The sequence below is a fragment of the Coregonus clupeaformis genome, chromosome 34 (genome assembly GCF_020615455.1).
Source record: "Coregonus clupeaformis isolate EN_2021a chromosome 34, ASM2061545v1, whole genome shotgun sequence".
Classification (NCBI taxonomy): Eukaryota; Metazoa; Chordata; class Actinopteri; order Salmoniformes; family Salmonidae; genus Coregonus; species Coregonus clupeaformis.
In genome coordinates this window covers 39,318,262-39,337,771 of record NC_059225.1, presented here as the reverse complement: position 1 = coordinate 39,337,771, position 19,510 = coordinate 39,318,262, and the positions used below count along the sequence as shown (strand labels likewise).

At 42.6% G+C, this 19,510-nt stretch overlaps 1 protein-coding gene across 1 annotated transcript in view; it reads right to left on the bottom strand.

Moving 5' to 3' along the window:
• The window catches only part of LOC121539657, a 48,312-nt gene that overhangs the window by 7,851 nt on the left and 20,951 nt on the right, over window positions 1-19,510 (bottom strand). Inside the window, exons 2-4 of the mRNA XM_041848326.2 lie at window positions 10,445-10,526; window positions 9,755-10,263; window positions 6,064-6,117 (exon numbers count right to left, since the gene is read on the bottom strand). Of these exons, the coding sequence (XP_041704260.1) occupies window positions 6,064-6,117; window positions 9,755-10,263; window positions 10,445-10,526 (645 nt within the window). The remainder of the gene's footprint in view (window positions 1-6,063; window positions 6,118-9,754; window positions 10,264-10,444; window positions 10,527-19,510) is intronic.

The following is a 19,510-nucleotide window of genomic DNA, read 5'->3' as shown; positions in this document are numbered from 1 at the left end:
CTAGTAGTCTGGACACTGGTTATAGAAACCCAGATTCAATAAAGCAGTGTACTATAGTGTACTCCATTCTGCTATAAAGTACTATAGTGTACTCCATTCTGCTATAAAGTACTATAGTGTACTCCATTCTGCTATAAAGCAGTGTACTATATGGTCAGGTAAATATGGTGCCATGTGGGACACATTGTGGTTCAGACCGTGCTGTGTGTCAGTGTCAGTCATATCTTCCCCCAGAGACAAAGGTAGTGCACTACATAGGATACAAGGGTGATGTTTAGGACATAGTGTGTGTCAGTGGTGTTCTCATCCCCCAGAAGTCTTCCTTCCTGCTCTAACAGTAGTGCACTACATAGGTAACCACACACACACTCCTCCCCAACCCCTTACACAACCCAGGGGCCACATGCTTACCCCGCTGGTCACACATGGCGCTCCAAAAACACCCTAGAGTGGTCTCAGCACTGAGATCATATTTAGAGCTAGCATATATAGCTTGCATCTTCGCTGAGCCATTGTTAAAATGATGACCCATTGCACAAAAATATCATTTTAATTAGCGTCACATGCCTTAAAGAAACCCTTGGTTACCGCCCAGCGTTGATAGTATAGTATATAGTAATTTTGGACCTATAAGGAAAGTCAATTGGTAAGTTCTAAGCTGTGTTGAAACGATAATTGCTCGCTGTTTAATATAGACTTCCTGCTTTCTTGTTAGATTAGACGTAGTAGCTGTAGCAGAGGATCATATAAACCAGTGCCGGTTGTCATGTAAAAGGCTCACAGCGTGATATAGCTCACAATCAATGATTATGATTGACTGTGATCTTTTTCACATTTATAACACATGCTGTAAATATCCTCACAGTGTGAAAATGATCACGGGTCAATTGCTCGCGCTTCTGCTTAAATTTTGCTTCCAGGTTATCAGTGTTTCTTAGGTGGATAACATCAGTGCATGATTGAAATTGACACTTGTAAACGTGAATAAATAAGTAATGATCACTTTTCAAATATATATTATCGGTTGTTTTGCACTTCCGTCGGGGCTGGCTAGCTAGCTCTAAATGCTTTGTAAAGCCAGTCCTAAATCGCTCCCTCCCCCTTGGCCCTATCCCCTCAATGTTTGCAGATCTGTAGGGTCTGGGCAGGTAGGCTATAAGCAGTGCAATGATGGATCTCACACCTTACAGATCTAAAGAAACAAATGGTTAGGGCCAAGGGGAGGGGTAGGGAGCGATTTTGGGACCGGACGTAAGTGTTGCTGAGACTTTACCAATCACACTAAGTTACACCGAGTTACCCTAATTGTGTCTCTCTGTCCTCTCCTGTTTCCAGACGAAAAGACGCTCAACTCTGCATGTCTAGCAGATTGGATGTTAGCCTACCACCTCAAGCTCAACATTGACAAGAGAAGCTGCTCTTCCTCCCTGGAAAGGCCTGTCTGCTCCAAGACCTCGGTCACAGATAACAACATTGTGTACCCCTACCAGACTGTGTAAAACTCCTTCACACTCCACTGGCTCCCATCAGCAGTGTGCATGAAATTCAAGTCCCTGCTGTTTGCTTATAGGGTAGCAAGGGGAATCGCTCCTCCCGAATCTTTGTCAGCACTGCCAAACGTATTATTCTTCATATTGCCATTATACATGTAGCATGTCTCATAGAAGTTGCATGTCTTAAACTCTACCCATTTTAATGTGATCCTGTAGCTGACCTAAGAGCACTGTTGGAGGTGCGACAGGCTGAGATACCCAGAAGGTAAACACCCATCTGTATAACTTGTAAAGAATGTTTAGATCAGTGTTTCTTAACCCCTGTTCCTGGGGACCCAGGGGTGCACATTTTTGTTTTTGATTTAGCACTACACACCTGTTTGAAATCATCAAAGCTTGATAATGAGTTGATAATTTGAGTCAGGTGTGTAGTGCCAGGCTAAAAACAAAAAGGTCCCCAGGACCAGTTTACATTTTATTTTTATTTTTTTTACATAAACCTGATACAGTGAAATGTGTTGTTGTTTTACAGGGTCAGCCATAGTAGTACGGTGCCCCTGGAGCAAATTACGGTTAAGCGCCTTTCTCAAGGGCACAGACAGATTTTTCATCTTGTCGTGTATTCGAACCAACGACCTTTCAGTTACTGGCCCAACGCTCTAACCGCTGGCCTACCTAAGAAACACTGGTTTAGATAACTGTCAAATATATGCCCCACATTCTTCCTCCAAAGGACCTTTCTATGGAAAGACCAGGGTAGCCATTAGCACTTACCTTCAACCCTTCAATCATCCTTTCCTTCAAAAGGACCCAGTTTGGACACCATACTCAGTATGTTTCATCTGAGTTGTCACTGAATATACCTCAGCTGTACTTCTGGTGGAATTGAACAAAAATGTAAAATGACTGGGTTCCCAAGGAACGTATTAAATTCTCTACTGTTTCACTGTTCACTCCTAGCAATTTACTTGTATTAGTTGTGTTTAAACGTGATTGTGTTAGTATCCCACTCACTGTTTGCATCGTTGTTTGTCCTAGCGAGCACAAGCTCTGGCAGCGTCAGGTCCTGTGCTCTTCTCGGACCACCCCACAGTCCATTCTGAGGAGCAGCCTGATCCTGTGCCCAACCGCTCTGCCTCCCCTGGGCGCTAAGTCTCCTTGCTGCATCCCCGATCATTCACTTCATTCATCCTCACTGTGCCACTACCTTCATCATACTTTTGCCCCCTTTGCAATCACATTTTCAGTTTTATATACTTTTTCATCATATGTCTCTTACCACATTCTACCTCTTGCTTGTATTAGTAATATCTGGGTTGAAGGACTGATTCTGTTTGTATTGCTTGTGAAGAATATATCAGGCAAAACTAAGTTGGAGTTGTATACATTTCTTGGAAGTCATGGCTTGTACGGCTTCAAGTCTGACTAATATGTCTTAGTATGAGCAGAGGGATTGAATAATTTGTCTGAAGACGAGTGGCACAGTGGTCTAAGGCTGTGCCACTAGAGATCCTGGTTCGAATCCAGGCTCTGTCGTAGCCGGCCGCGACCGGGAGACCCATGGGGCGGCACACAATTGGCCCAGGGTAGGGGAGGGGAGGGAATGGCTGGCAGGGGATGTAGTTCAGTTGGTAGAGCATGGCGTTTGCAACGCCAGGGTTGTGGGTTCGATTCCCATGGGGGGCCAGTGTAAAAAATAATGTATGCACTCACTAACTGTAAGTCGCTCTGGATAAGAGCGTCTGCTAAATGACTAAAATGTAAATGTATAAAAGGAGAGCAGATGAAAAACGTGTGAATTGTCATTTGTCTTAAATTGGGGACGGGCAAGCCCCTTATCAGGTTTTTTATTTTCTGAGGATGTATTCTCTTCCTCCCCCACCACCCTTGACATAGAAACCGGTCACATACTTCGGTGCTGTTGTTTGCTGTCAATAACCTAACATTAAGCCGGTCCAGTGGGTAAGTTTATCAACAAGAGCATGACACATTGTATTGCGGTGGGCTATGTTGTTGTAGCTAGAGTTTTCTGCCTCGGCAGCAAGAATACTGATTGTCTTTGACTTGTCTAGTGTCATCAATAACAGCTATAAGACAGCAGATCATTATGAGACATGGGAATTGTTTATGTACATTTTTGCTTTTGGTCTGATACCTGCCAGGGGGGAGGATGAATCGTTTTCTTCCAGATAGCCTGTAATGTCTGAAATAAAATCAACCTATTAATTAAGCATATTGCCATGGACTAACAAAGGACACCAAGGGAGGTCTCGTTTTTTCCTTGGCATTATCGAGACAAACCTGGAAGAAACACAACTAAGTTGAGTCTTCAGTTCCACATTACGCCAGTAGAGGTCATTCGTAACATAAATGACAGCAATTTAACAGATGATTTTGGTTAAATTGTACTACCATGGCAATCATTGTAGTGTTGATGCATAGCAAGCTATATACCTCAGTGGTTGATAGCTGATTAATTGGCTTCACCACAAATGTTTTTATTTGTATTTACTTTCCATTCAAGGATTGCGCCAGCAGAGGCAAACACGGTAGGCTACTGTTAGCTCTGAAGGGAAGTGGGTTGCGGTCACAAGCTCGACTGCATAAGGAACGTCAGGGCTAGTTGTGGTCATGTAACTAGCGAGCTAGTGTATCATGTGATGCACAGAGTGGCAGCTAGTTAGATCAATACATTTGGTTATCAAAATAACATATTTGAACAATGTCAAATCAAAGTAATTGTAGTGGAGGTGTGGGTGAGAGGACAGTGATCCGCACAAGCGCAGTGGCACAGCCACAAGCTCAGCCATCTACACAGTGTTCACAACTAGCTAACAGGTTTGCAGCTAAATCGCTATGCTAACGCATAAACTCTCGCCAATCCACCCAGTTGCTAAAGTTACCCGACACTAGCTAGCCAGCCCCGACAGAAGCGCAAAACAATCGATAATATATTTAAAAAGTGATCATTACTTATTTATTCACGTTAACAGTGTCAATTTAAAATCAGGCACTGATGTTATCCACCTAAACAACACGATAACCCAGAAGCATAATTGAAGCAGAAGCTTGTGCAATTGACCAGTGAAAATTCTCAAGCCGTGAGCTTTTTCACGCTTTGATGTCACAATCACAGCCAATCATAAGTGTAAAAATGCTCACAATAATTGTGAGCTATTTCACACTGTGAGCTTTTTTACATGACACTGGTGTCAGGTTCTATCCCAGAATGCATTTGCAGGGGCATCCAGGTGTTGGTAGTGAGACAGACGGTTGTTCACGGTGCTGCATGACCTCTCAGCCTTATTGCTACTTTAATGGACACGGCCATCTTGACTGGGTATTATGGCTCGGCTTGAAGGGATAAGGACTCTGTGTGTGTGTGTGTTTTGATTTTACTATCCTTGTGGGGACCAGAAGTCCTCACAAGGATAGTAAAACAAGTGGGGACTTTTCGCCGTTCCCCACAAGGAAAAGGGCTATTTTAGGCTTAGGGGTTAGGTTTAGGGGTAGGGTTAGGTTTGGGGTTAATGTTAGGTTTAGGAGTTAGGGAAAATATGATTTTGAATGGGAATCAGTTGTTTGGTCCCCACAAGGATAGTAAAACAAATGTGTGTGTGTGTGTGTAAATGTAAATGTAAATGTGTGTGAGAGAGAGAGAGAAAACGAGCCTATAACAAGTGGAGTAATGCAATTGAGTTTCAATAAAGGGCCAAAAGGAGTGTGACATTGTATGTAGCTAGGTTTCAATCCACTTGTCGAAAGATTTAAGCAAAATATCTGATATTCACCTAAAAAGGATATGCGCATTTTACCTGCAGAGGTGTGTTTCCATGGAAACTGGCTTGTTGTGGATAAAAGGCTGTGCGTAATGATGTAGTACACATAAAAAGCACTTTGTCGTATTTACCGAATTAAAAAACAGAAGTTCTGTGTTTCCATCCCATTTTTTACTCTGCCGATGGTTTTGCCACAGAAAGTCTTGCGATAAGAGCACATTTGCCCACTCTGGTCTGGCACATGCGCTCTAGCCAACGGTTCACAGATACAGTGCAGAGGTTGCATGATGAGATTAGAGCAATATCATTTTTATTTGCCAATTGGCAGCAAAGCACTGACCATTATGTCACCAGCATACAAATTAAGATTTTCATGGGAAATGATCATTAGGCTCATCACCGAGCACTTTCACCACCCTGTGAAGTTCATCATATCCTAATTCATCTGTAGCTTAATAAACTGTGCAAGCGTGACTGCCGTTTACTTCGACATTCCAGTTATTCTATCAACAATTGTGAAGAAAAAACATTTCCACTGCCATTTTGTCGCATTACCTATTTCATCCCCAAAAATATCCACCCGTCTAGCATATTTTGTTTTGTTGACATTTAGGAAATTACAATTATGCTGTTTCCATCAGGCCTGTAGTGAGTCTTTTATCTGACATGTACTTTACTTGCATGAAAATGGTTGGATGGAAAATGGTTTGTGAGTGGTTAAGTGTGTATTTGGGAGTATATGGGTGTATTTGTGTACAATAAAGTGAAATTGCAGATGAATGTAAACTCACCCGAATCTTTATGGTTCGTGTTTTCCCACCACAGTTCTTTTTCAGGAGCATTTTCTGAGGGGAACAAAGGAGAAAAAATTATGAGCAAACATCCCTCTTTGGACCAACATTATCCCTCAGCATACTGTCCATGTGATACTGAAACATTTCAAAACACCCGTGAATAATAATAATGAATTGATTTGTAGAGCCCATTTCATACAAAGAATGCAGCTTAAACTGCACACTTAGAGGGCAGTTTATTCCTCAGAGAGCAACCAATGGGTTTCATTGACAATTAGAAGTAAATGCATGTTCGATGAGGTCACAGCAACTGACCATTGTGAGTCAATTAAGAATTATAGTCAAGAAAGTGCAGCTGCTACTAAACCAAACAAGCCAGTCAATGAAGCTTATAATATCCTGTCAAAGACTCCTTCTCTTCAGTCCACCCAGCAAAACCGCTCTCGTAAGTGACGGGGGCCCTTTACAATCAAGGAATTGTCTGATGGGGAGGCAGCGGGACTGGTGCTATTGAAGGGGAATTGGGCTATTTGGAAGGGGAAGTTAGAATGTAAATGCGAGACTCCTGCTGTTGTGGAGGGAAGGAGATTTGGTATGGACCTCACATGCCCAACCCTTCCCAACAACAATGTTTCTACAGTCCGTTTAGTAGTTGAACGTTTGGTGAATATCATTAAATAGCTCTTAAATGTGCTCTGTATCATCCCTGAAACTTTATATGCATTTCTGTCATTTTGAGGACATTCAGATTTTTTTCAAGGTCGCACAGTTGTGTAACTTAATGCATATCTGACAGACCAATCATTTGTGGCCAGCCAGGCAAAAAAGACATCTGCCACATGAACTGACAATAATTTCCTACAGACAATGGGCCATGCCACATCTGAGCAATTGGGTTCGGATTACCGTGAGCGCGGTGGATTAGTAGTAGAGACAACAACAAAACAACAGCCGTGTGACCCTTTGACCCGCTTAAGAATATTACAAGATAAATGACTGTACATTATGTCACACTGTTATGTCGTATGCTGGTTTTATCACATTTCCTTCTCGCTCAACTACTGAGTTGTATCCCTGACATTAACAACCCCTCTAAATTGCTTCTCCTTTTATTTTAGCAGCCTATTGCAAAGGTGCTACTACTACTAGTCGGTGTTTGGCTTCATGGTATGTCCTAGCACCGTGCTACAATGTATTGTGTCAACATCAAGACCAATTTCCTTGATTTGGTGCAAAATTGTAGAATAGTGGGAGTGGGGGGCTCTGGTTGCAAATTTCGGGAAACATAGTTGCAAAATGTATTCTAGGTTTTCTTTTTATGGAGAGAGTGTGGTCCACTGTAAAATAGTTGTTTGTGCGAAAGAACAGAGAGAAAGGTTTTTTGACTTTGACTTTTTAGACAGTTGAGACATGAAAGACAAAACAGAGGGAGAGAACATTTGATAGAAAGGAGGGAGAAGTCTAGACATTTTGTTTAGATTGGTAATTTGGAGACTCCAAATATACATCCCAAATGGCACCCTATTCCCTATACAGTACACTACTTTTGACCAGGGTCCATAGGGACGCAGACTTGGAGTTGCCCAGCTAAAGGGTTCATGGGAGAGTATTGTCTGGCAGCTACCTCTGAAGAACCCCCTATTGTTTTCCCTACAGCACCTCCCATTCCACTTGACCGAGCTCACATACACACATAAAGATGCAGATACACACACACACACACACTCAGATACACACTCAAAGATGCAGATCAGACAGAGACACACAACCTCGTCCTTTCCTTTTATTTCCCCTAGCCTTTGTCAGTGCTGTCTCTCATCTGTTCCCTTTTTCCAGAAACACCCATGGACATGGGGACCCCTCAAATCCTTCCCTACACACAGGCGCACACACACACTTCCAATATCAGAGTTTGGGCCAATGTAGCTATTGGATTTTAACGATCCCTGGACCAGCTTCTCTGTGACTCATTAGTCATTGTCGTTTTCTGTTGTGTATTTAATCCTCTCCTTCTGCCTTGCTGGCTTTTGTGAGAAACGAGGGCAGACATCTGCCGTCCGTGCCTCCCTCTCCTTCATCTCTCCGGACCACCGAGGTGGCAAGCGCCCGGCCATGAAGTGTGTGGGTGCGTGTGTGCACGAAAGCAACGCTATTGTGTCCCTTTACCTAATCCCAAACTCAATGTAATGAAGCATAGTCTACAGTCTGGCTGGTGGTACAAGGCTACCCTAAAGTATGGCCTAGTTCCACAGTGTACGTAATACCGTTTGAGTGATAACATATTCACACTACTTTCTTGGTCAACTGTCCTTGGGTGAGAAAAATATGAAAAATACACTTGTGTCAAAAGGTCGTCAAAGTGCAATGAGTCATCTTGGAAGATCTGAGGTGTGGTCCTCGGACTCCACACGCAAACGAGAGTTGGAACATGGCATCATCATCCAACATAGATAAAGTATGCCCCTTCGGTGAAGCTTAAATGGTTAGTCCATCCAAATATGATAATTTCCTGTTTGTTTTATAAGATTGGATGTAGTCTACAGGGAACAGATAGCAATCCACAATAGGTTTTATACCTCACTTTTTGGTAGTAAAAAAGGAGCTATAGTTAGCATGGCTAATCGCTTGAGACCTTGGCCTTAATTCGCATTGAAAACTATAACAATAATAAATATAACAATCCCAAAGGGAACTGGGATGTTCCACAAGTGTCTTTTATGTCCCTCAAACATTATGTGTATAACTTTTGATAAAACACTCAATTTAACAGTTGGTTCACCTACATCTACAATCTGACTCGAACTAAAGGAAATCATGTTAAAAATTCAAATAGCAGTGTGTTTACATGTAAATACATTATTTTATTAATTTTTTATCTCCCTTTTTGGAATATCCCACGTCACGTTTGTCCAACTTCTGGGAAGATTTTAATCTACTTAACCCCAAGATCTTCCCAAGTTTTCACCATCATTGTAAAGCCCTAGTTATTTTGTTGCTTTGGGAAAGTTATTTCTGAAGACTTTTAATTATTTCATGTGATTAGTGATTTAATTTACATTTAGTCCCTCAGGTTTAAGGTCAACCCTGTAATGTGAACCTACTTTCTTTTCAATATGGTAAAAAATATTAATTTTTATTCAAAAGAAACATTGAACATCTAATGGTCAAAATGTAGTGTAAAAGCAGGTGAGCTGGTTCCACTCTTTTTGGTAATTTTCTGGTGTTTTGTGGTGGAAAAGCGTGCCAAGCATAACACATTAACCCTGTTACCCATAAATAGATAGGCTACAAATGTTTTAAAAACTTCAAATATTGTTGTGAAGATTGAATGCAATCTTCCATCCCTGTTTTCCACACAATAAGCTTTAATTCTCCATCACAAGGGGGATAATGGCTGATTTAAGATGAAATTGTCAACCCTGTTACGGTCAAACCTGTCACTGTTATAGTCATTTTTTTCTTAATTTAACCTCGAGATGGGATTTTTTTTTGTTATGAAGTTGAAAATGTGCTCTAAATGACACAATACACTACCCAAAAGGCACTACCCAAAAGGCACTATATTCATAGAATGACCCAGCTATGTGATTCTATCCAAACCACAGAATGCTAGGCTGATTGGAGAATGAACAACGCTATACTAACGGTTGCTATTTAAGAGTTGTAGACGCTACGTAGTAACACTAACCTGTTGCATTTTCTCCAAGTCCAGACTTGGCCTCCCAACCTCTCCCCCGTAGCTGTGTCTGTGCTTCCTATAGGGAACCGCTGACTGGTCAAAGTGGGTCAAGATAATGGGCCTGGCAGCAGGCTGCACCACCTGGAACTGGAGCCGAAAGGGGGGCGGGGGCTTGAGGCTGCGAGGCGGGCTGGAGCTAAAGAGCACCGGGCTGGGGGAGGCCGCCAGGCAAGTCCCAGGCTCCAAGGCCGCCGCCACCGGGCCACAGCCGAACAGGTCCCGCACCTCCTCGTCGCTGGAGGCACTGCTGTGGTGGTCGCCGTGGCAATGGTGCAGCGTCCACTTCCTGCCATCTCCAACGCCGCGGTTGATTCGCTCCAGCTCTTCTTCGGATGAGTGGCGGTCCAGAGTTGGGTCTAGAAGGAGGCGTAGGCGACAGAGGCGTGCCGGAGATAGGGGACCCTGGTTGTGCTGCTGGCTGGTGGCCAGAGGGGTCAGGCCACAATTCCGCCGCCTCTCTGAGGGGGACGACCAAGAGTATAGGTCAAAGTTGAAGAGGCAGAGATAGCGATAAGCTTATTGTCTTCTTCTATACTGTGTTACCTGGAAGTTGCTTTATCTGTTAAATGACCATCTTGTACATATCCATGTAACAACGAAGACCATAGAAGGGTTGGTTTGAGCGAGCGGGCCACATACCTCTGTCAATCTGTGCAAGCTCCTGGTTCTCCCCCTCGGAATCGTCGCTCTCCGCTCCCTCCCCACTGCCATGGTAGGAAATCTGGAAGGAAAGGGTTAAAGGTTAACTATGACATTGGGCAACATATGGCTTGTCCCTCAACTAGTTAAATTAGTTAGCATACAGTTAGCATCAGTACAAGACACTCTTTGGGGCTTTAAGCAACATGGTGGCCCACTGACCTAAAGCTCAACCAACATAATTTTATCTAAAGACTCAAATAAACATTGTGAACATAAAACTATTTCGCATGTAGCGTGCACATCATGCTAACACCTAAATTTGGCCAAATGGCCTATTCTTCCTGAAAGATTCCTTACTCTCAAGTTGGAATTTGGAAGATGGATGAAGTTACAAGAAGCTTCAATCTAGGCCAAGTCTGCTCTCTACAAGACAGACTCTTCAGTTCAATGTAAACTCTTGGCAGCTCTTGGTGCTGCCATTTCCATGTCCCAGAATGCCCCCTTAAATAGCAACTGAACGCACCAATTCCACATCAGTGTTGCTCTTCAAGAAAAACAAGATTTCAGTGTGGCAGTTAGTGATGCTAGTCCCCCATGAGAACAAAAGGCAAGTGAGCATTGTCGAAATCAAAACCCAACCCTCAAGTAAGTCATGACGAACTCACTTACAAAACTCAGCTTTGGGACGAGAATGACTTTATGAACAAAATTATCCTATTTACACTTTGTAGTCAATTTTGACACTAGAATAAATGTTTGAGTAATATCCATGCCACATTCTGTTTTTTATCAGATACATTTATTATTGCCTTCAGTTGTGCTTTAAGAGCATTCTCTTTTTGAGGAGTCTACGACAACAAAAGGAGAGAAACCCAGCAGACTGCAGCGCTAAGAGTTAAGTAACGCGCCACACAAAGTAATTACCACACAGAGGCCAGGCCGAGCAGCTGCCATCTGTGCTCACACGCACACACACACAGACTCAACGCCTCCCCTTCCTACTGAAGCACTTCAAACAGGGAGAAGGAGAAAGAGAAACTAACCAGGGCCTCAAGTCCTCCTCGAGCAAACAGCGTACACTACTTGTGATAAACCCGCACCATCCAAGTCCCTTTACAATCAACGGGAAAGACCTGCAAGTCTGTGAATCAGTCAAAATTCTTTGAGTCATTGTGCAAAAGAATCTGCAGTGGGATGAATAAGTAACATCCATGGTTAGAAGGGGAAACAAGAAGTTGTTCTTCCTACGCAAACTAAAAAGGTTCAATGTGCCACAGGCTGACCTGGTAGCTATATACACAGGCTACATTCACCCCTGCCTGGATTACGCAGCACCAGCTTGGCATTTCTCCTTAACTCAAGCCCTCTCTGATTAACTGAAGCACATCCAGAAGCGTGCTTGCAGAATCATCCTCAGCACAGCATATCCTCGATAGAAGGATGCTCTGACTTCATTATTCATGAGAGAAGAGAGAAACTGTGCCTGAACTTTGCTATATCCCTGTTTTAGTCCCACTTCAGGGACTGGTTACCCACCAGCCTGTCAAGGACACATGTGCCCTCCTCTCTATCCCACATGCCAGGATTGAGAGAAGTTGTCCATACCCTACCTATGCAAACTAATCAATGAAACTCTTTGAGTCTCCTAAATGTATACTGAAAAAAAATATGAACGCACCATGTAAAGTGTTGGTCTGTATACATAGTCATGAATTGAGATTTCAATTTAAATGTTTTATTGTGTATGTAGTCAAATATCCATGCATTTCAGTGACATTGATTGCCATGTGGATATCTGTAAAAACTTTAACTTGACTTCTACTACATAAAACAGCGGTTCATTCAGAGTTCCCCATGACATTGTTGGACACAATGTTGAACATTTCCGACACATTGCTCTGTGGGACTTTTCCAAGATTGGTACACTGATTGGTACACTGATTGGTACTCTCACGTCCCCATTAGTGTCAGAATTTAGGCTAGCTATAAAATATTTAAATAAGCTAATCCCCCCAAAAATGACACCATCAATCAAACTCTTCCCACTACTACCTTAGCTAAGTCAAATTACTGTTTTAACAATTAATATAACTTTATTATCATTTTTATTTTGTATTTTTATTCCACCTTTATTTAACCAGGTAAGCCAGTTGAGAACAAGTTCTCATTTACAACTGCGACCTGGCCAAGATAAAGCAAAGCAGTGCGATAAAAACAACAGAGTTACATATGGAAGAAACAAAACGTACAGTCAAACAATAGAAAATGTATATACAGTGTGTGCAAATGTAGTAAGTTATGGAGGTAAGGCAATAAATAGGCCATAGTGCAAAATAATTACAATTTAGTATTAACACTGGAGTGATAGATGTGCAGAAGATGATGTGCAAATAGAGATACCGGGGTGCAAATTAGCAAAATAAATAACAATGTAAATAACAATATGGGGATGAGGTAGTTGGGTGGGCTAATTACAGATGGGCTGTGTACAGGTGCAGTGATCGGTAAGCCGCTCTGACAACTGATGCTTAAAGTTAGTGAGGGAGATCAGTGTCTCCAGCTTCAGATATTTTTGCAGTTTGTTCCAGTCATTTGCAGCAGAGAACTGGAAGGAATGGCGGCCAAAGGAGGTGTTGGCTTTGGGGATGACCAGTGAGATATACCTGCTGGAACGCATACTACAGGTGGGTGTTGCTATGGTGACCAATGATCTAAGATAAGGCAGGGATTTGCCTAGAAGTGATTTATAGATGACCTGGAGCCAGTGGGTTTGGTGACGAATATGTAGTATGTAGAGCGTACAGGTCACAATGGTGGGTAGTATATGGGGCTTTGGTGACAAAACGGATGGAACTGTGATAGACTACATCCAATTTGCTGAGTAGAGTGTTGGAAGCTATTTTGTAAATGACATCGCCGAAGTCAAGGATCGGTAGGATAGTCAGTTTTACGAGGGCATGTTTAGCAGCATGTGTGAAGGAGGCTTTGTTGCAAAATAGGAAGCCGATTCTAGATTTAACGTTGGATTGGAGATTCTTAATGTGAGTCTGGAAGGAGAGTTTACAGTCTAACCAGACACCTAGGTATTTGTAGTTGTCCACATATTCTAAGTCAGACCCGCCGAGAGTAGTGATTCTAATCGGGCGTGCGGGTGCAAGCAGCGTTCGATTGAAGAGAATGCATTTAGTTTTACTAGCCACGGAAGGAGTGTTGTATGGCATTGAAGCTCGTTTGGAGGTTTGTTAACACAGTGTCCAATGAAGGGCCAGATGTATACAAAATGGTGTCGTCTGCGTAGAGACATCATTTATATACACAGAGAATAGAGTCGGCCCGAGAATTGATCCCTGTGGCACCCCCATAGAGACTGCCAGAGGTCCAGACAACAGGCCCTCCGATTTGACACATTGAACTCTATCTGAGAAGTAGTTGGTGAACCAGGCGAGGCAGTCATTTGAGAAACCAAGGCTATTTAGTCTGCCAATAAGAATGCGGTGATTGACAGAGTCAAAAGCCTTGGCCAGGTCGATGAAGACGGCTGCACAGTACTGTCTTTTATCGATCGCGGTTATTATATGGTTTAGGACCTTGAGCGTGGCTGAGGTGCACCCATGACCAGGTCGGAAACCAGATTGCATAGCGGAGAAGGTACGGTGGGATTCGAAATGGTCGGTGATCTGTTTGTTAACTTGGCTTTCAAATACTTACGAAAGACAGGGCAGGATGGATATAGAACTGTAACAGTTTAGATCTAGAGTGTCACCCCCTTTGAAGAGGGGGATGACAGCGGCAGCTTTCCAATCTCTGGGGATCTCAGACGTTACGAAAGAGAGGTTGAACAGGCTAGTAATAGGGGTTGCGACAATTTCGGCGGCTAATTTTAGAAAGAAAGGGTCCAGATTGTCTAGCCCAGCTGATTTGTAGGGGTCCAGATTTAGCAGCTCTTTCAGGACATCAGCTATCTGAATTTGGGTGAAGGAAAAGTTGCAGCAGAGGGTGCAGAGCTGGTGGGTAGCCAGGTGGAAAGCATGGCCAGCTGTAGCAAAATGCTTATTGAAATTCTCGATTATCATAGATTTATCGGTGGTGACAGTGTTTCCTAGCCTCATTGCAGTGGGCAGCTGGGAGGAGGTGCTCTTATTCTCCATGGACTTTACAGTGTCCCAAAACTTTTTGGAGTTAGTGCTACAGGATGCACATTTCTGTTTGAAAAAGCTAGCCTTTTGCTTTCCTAACTGATTGTGTATATTGGTTCCTGACTTCCCTGAAAAGTTGCATATCGCGGGGGCTGTTCGATGCTAATGCAGTACGCCACAGGATGTTTTTGTGCTGGTCAAGGGCAGTCAAGTCTGAGGTGAACCAGGGGCTATATCTGTTCTTAGTTTGAAGCCATATAGGCCTATAGTTCTTGGTCAATGCTTCGACAGCCACAACTTCACTGTCATGACACGGTCACACCTGCCATCTCCATGACATCACCCACTAGCACCGCATGAGACTGGGGTTGTGTGTGTGTGTGTGTGTGTGTGTGTGTGTGTGTGTGTTGCTGTGGGGCCCAACATCACATTCACAACCACCAAAGCACCGCGAGAGATGGGATCTTATCAGCTCAGACTGAATTCCAAATCGGGAATGCTTACCATAGTTCTCATCCTGCTCTTGTCTTTATAAGGGCTTTCTTTACCTCTTTGGGTCAGGACACTGATTTGCGCTATGGCTGGAGGAGCTTGCATTTCCTGACAGTGATATGAACCTTTTAAGTAATTAAGAATAGGTAAACTAGTATGTTTCCCCTTAACCACTGATACAGGATCAGGTAATCTGATCCAAGATCAGTTTTTAAGGGCAACTTCTACCTCAAGCAAGGGGTTAAGGGCTCAAGTCCAGGTTAAAGGTCAAGGGTGTGTCCCGTCTTGGAGCAAGTCAGACACTATTGTCTGTGGCAACAGGATGAGCCAAAATAACAGTGACGTTGCATGTTGACTTAACTATTTGGCGGTAGTTCAGGGAAGCTGGTGTTAACCGGAAAGCAGGTGACAGAGAGGGAACACAAAACACACACACTCATACACACAATAGTCCATTATAAACACACATTCACATGCATTAACGTTGCACTTAAAGAACATGCATGCACACATAATAAAGCCACAAAGTTCTTCAGTGTGTGTACGACTGGGGTACGGGTACAAGAACTAGGCTATTTATCACACCAAATATCCTTCAATGTTCTGCTACTTTCCCTCTTCGCAGTCCTAGTTAGTCTCCCTATCTATGTTACATACATCCACCCCACACTGGAAAAACAGGGGACATTTGTTTTATCTGAGGAACTCAAACAGGGTTCAAATAATTGGACCATGAAAAATGCAAATGTCTATGGGGTTTTCATGACTAAGATGTGGGTGTATGGATTTGAATAGATGTTTTTTCTCTCAAACCATGAGCCATGATACTAGTATCAGAGGGTACTCTTGTAAAGGACATCAATGTTATGCGCAGTGAAGCGTGTGTGTGAAAATAGTTATTTTTTGCAAATGCATGGTAAACATAATATATTATATAGTTCATGCATGTATGTATGCAACTGTGTGTGTGTGTGTGTGTGTGTGTGTGTGTGTGTGTGTGTGTGTGTGTGTTTCTGATGAGATTCTGCACAAGAGAGCAACTAACTCTCGAGATGTGCATGTGCTGTGCAATGGAGCTGAACTGATTTGCTTACTGTTTTAGCAGGGGACCATTAGGCTATTAGCTACAGCAACACCTTGCACTACGTGGCACAGCACGCTTTGCCTTCAAATCTGTAGTGAACATTACTCCTTAAATGCCTATAAACTAGTAATGCCTTTATGTCATACAAATTACAGTGCTATGGAAAAGTATTTGCCCCCTTTCTAGTTGTATCTACTTTTGCATATTTGTGATACTGAATGTAATCAGATCTTCAACCAAAACTTGATTGTGTGTTTTGGATCATTGTCTTGCTGCATGACCCAGCTGCGCTTCAGCTTCAGCTCACAGACGGATGGTCTGACATTCTCCTGTAGAATTCTCTGATACAGAGCAGAATTCATGGTTCTTTCTATTAAGGCAAGTCGTCCAGGTCCTGAGGCAGCAAAGCATCCCCAAACCATCACGCCATCATGCTTGACCTTTGGTATGATGTTCTTACTGTGGAATGCAGAGTTTGGTTTTCGCCAGGCATTACTGGAACCATGTCGTCCAAAAAGTTATACTTTTGAATCATCTGTCCATAGAACGTTCTTCCAAGAGTCTTGATGATCATCCAGGTGCTTTTTGGCAAACTTGAGTCAACTTTTGGGTCCCATTATGCCTGGTGAAAACCAAACCCTGGATTCCACAGTAAGAACATCATACCAAAGGTCAAGCATGGTGGTGGTGGTGTGATGGTTTGGGGATGCTTTGCTGCCTCAGGACCTGGACGACTTGCCTTAATAGAAGGAACCATGAATTCTGCTCTGTATCAGAGAATTCTACAGGAGAATGTCAGACCATCCGTCTGTGAGCTGAAGCTGAAGCGCAGCTGGGTCATGCAGCAAGACAATGATCCAAAAGACACAATCAAGTCTACATGAAAATTGCTAAAAAGCAACAAATTGGAAGTTTTGGAATGGCCTAGTCAAAGTCCAGACCTAATCCCAATTGAAATGTTGTGGCAGGACTTGAAACGAGCAGTTCATGCTTGAAAACCCACACGTCACTGAGTTAAAGCGGTTCTGCATAGAAGAGTGGGCCAAAATTCCTCCACAGCGACTTAAGAGACTGATCAATAACTACAGGAAGCATTTGGTTGGAGTCATTGCAGCTAAAGGTGGCACAACCAGTTATTGAGTGTAAGGGGGCAATTACTTTTTCACACAGGGGAATTGGGTGTTGCGTAACTTTGTTTATGAAATAAATGAAATAAATATGTAATTGTTGTGTTATTTGTTCACTTATGTTCCCTTTATCTAATATTAGGTTTTGGTTGAAGATCTGATAACATTCAGTATCACAAATATGCAAAAGTAGAGAAAATTAGAAAGGGGGCAAATACTTTTTCATAGCACTGTAAATGACTTCTGCACGCACCACAAATCCTGATTTCTGAGGACCACCCTTACACTTGGAGGTTACGGTTAACATTCCCTTTAGCAATCACATCATTGTGTGTAACGTAAACGTACTGACTACCACTAACGCCCAGTCCCAAATCGAGCTGATACCCTATGCACTTGGTGGAGATTAGATAGGTCCAAGCAATATTGCGAAAATATGATCCAGTCTATTATTGGAAAAAATGGCTGCTAAATGATATAGAATTATGTTTTTAGAAATTTTTACAAATTAATTAAAAAAGAAAAGCTGAAATGTCTTGAGTCAATAAGTATTCAACCCTTTGTTATGGCAAGCCTAAATAAGTTCAGGATTCAAAATGAGCTTAACAAGTCACACAAGACTCACTGTGTGTGCAATAATAGTGTTTAACATGATTTTTGAATGACTACCTCATCTCTGTACCCCACACATACAATCATCTGTAAGGTCCCTCAGTCGAGCAGTACATTTTAATCACAGATTCAACAACAAAGACCATGGACATTTTCCTATGTCTCGCAAAGAAGAGCACCTATTGGTAGATGGGGCATAAAAAAAGCTAACATTGAATATCCCTTTGAGCATGGTGAAGTTATTAATTACACTTTGGATGGTGTATCAATACACCCAGTAACTACAAAGACACAGATATCCTTCCTAAGTTGCTGGAGAGGAAGGAAATCACTCAGGAATTTCACCATGAGGCCAATTGGAGTTTAATGGCTGTGATAGGAAAAAACTCCACAATACTTACCTAAATGACAGAGTGAAAAGAAGGAAGCCTGTACAGAATAAAAATATTCCAAAACATGCATCCTGTTTGCAATAAGTGAAATTGCAAAAAATTTGGCAAAGAAATACACCTTTATGTCCTGAATACAAAGTGTTATGTTTGGGGCAAATCCAAAACAACACATCACTGAGTCCCACCCTTGATATTTTCAAGCAAGTTGGTGACTGCATCATTTTATGGGTATGCTTGTCATTGGCAAGGACTAGGGAGTTCTTTTATGATAAAAAAATTAATGGAATAGAGTTTAGCACAGGCAAAATTCTAGAGGAAAACCTGGTTTAGTCTGTTTTCCAACAGAGACTGGGAGACATACCTAGAAAGACTCAGAGATATAGTCGCTGCCAAATGTGATTCGGAAAATATTCAGACCCCTTGACTTTTTCCACATATTGTTATGTTACAGCCTAATTCTAAAATGGATTAAATTATTTTCCCTCAATCTACACACAATACCCGATAATGGCAAAGAGAAAACAGGTTTTAAGAAATGTTAGCAAATGTATTAAAAATAAACCTTATTTACATAAGTATTCAGACCCTTTGCTATGAGACTCGAAATTCAGCTCAGGTGCATTCTGTTTCCATTGATCATCCTTGAGATGTTTCTACAACTTGATTGGAGTCCACCTGTGGTAAATTCAATTGATTGGACATGATTTGGAAAGGCACACCCCTGTCTATATAAGGTCCCACAGTTGACAGTGCATGTCAGAGCAAAAACCAAGCCAGGAGGTCGAAGGAATTGTCCATAGAGCTCCAAGACAGGATTGTGTTGAGGCACAGATCTGGGGATGGGTACCAAAAAATGTCTGCAGCATTGAAGGTCCCCAAGAACACAGTGGCCTCTATCATTCCTAAATGGAAGAGCTTTGGAACCACCAACACTCTTCCTAGAGCAGGCCGCCCGGCCAAACTGAGCAATCGGGGGAGAAGGGCCTTGGTCAGGGAGGTGACCAAGAACCCGATGGTCACTCTGACAGAGCTCCAGAGTTCCTCTGTGGAGATGGGAGAAGGATAGTTTCCGGAGTTGTAACTCCAGTTCTATGAGTGGAGCGGAGCTCCATAGGGGAGCTCTGCTCCTATTGGTTTACCCCGCTGCCTAGGCAGCGAACAGCCTGAGAAAGAATGATGCACACACCTGTAGCCATTGGGAGCACAGGTGTCCCTATATA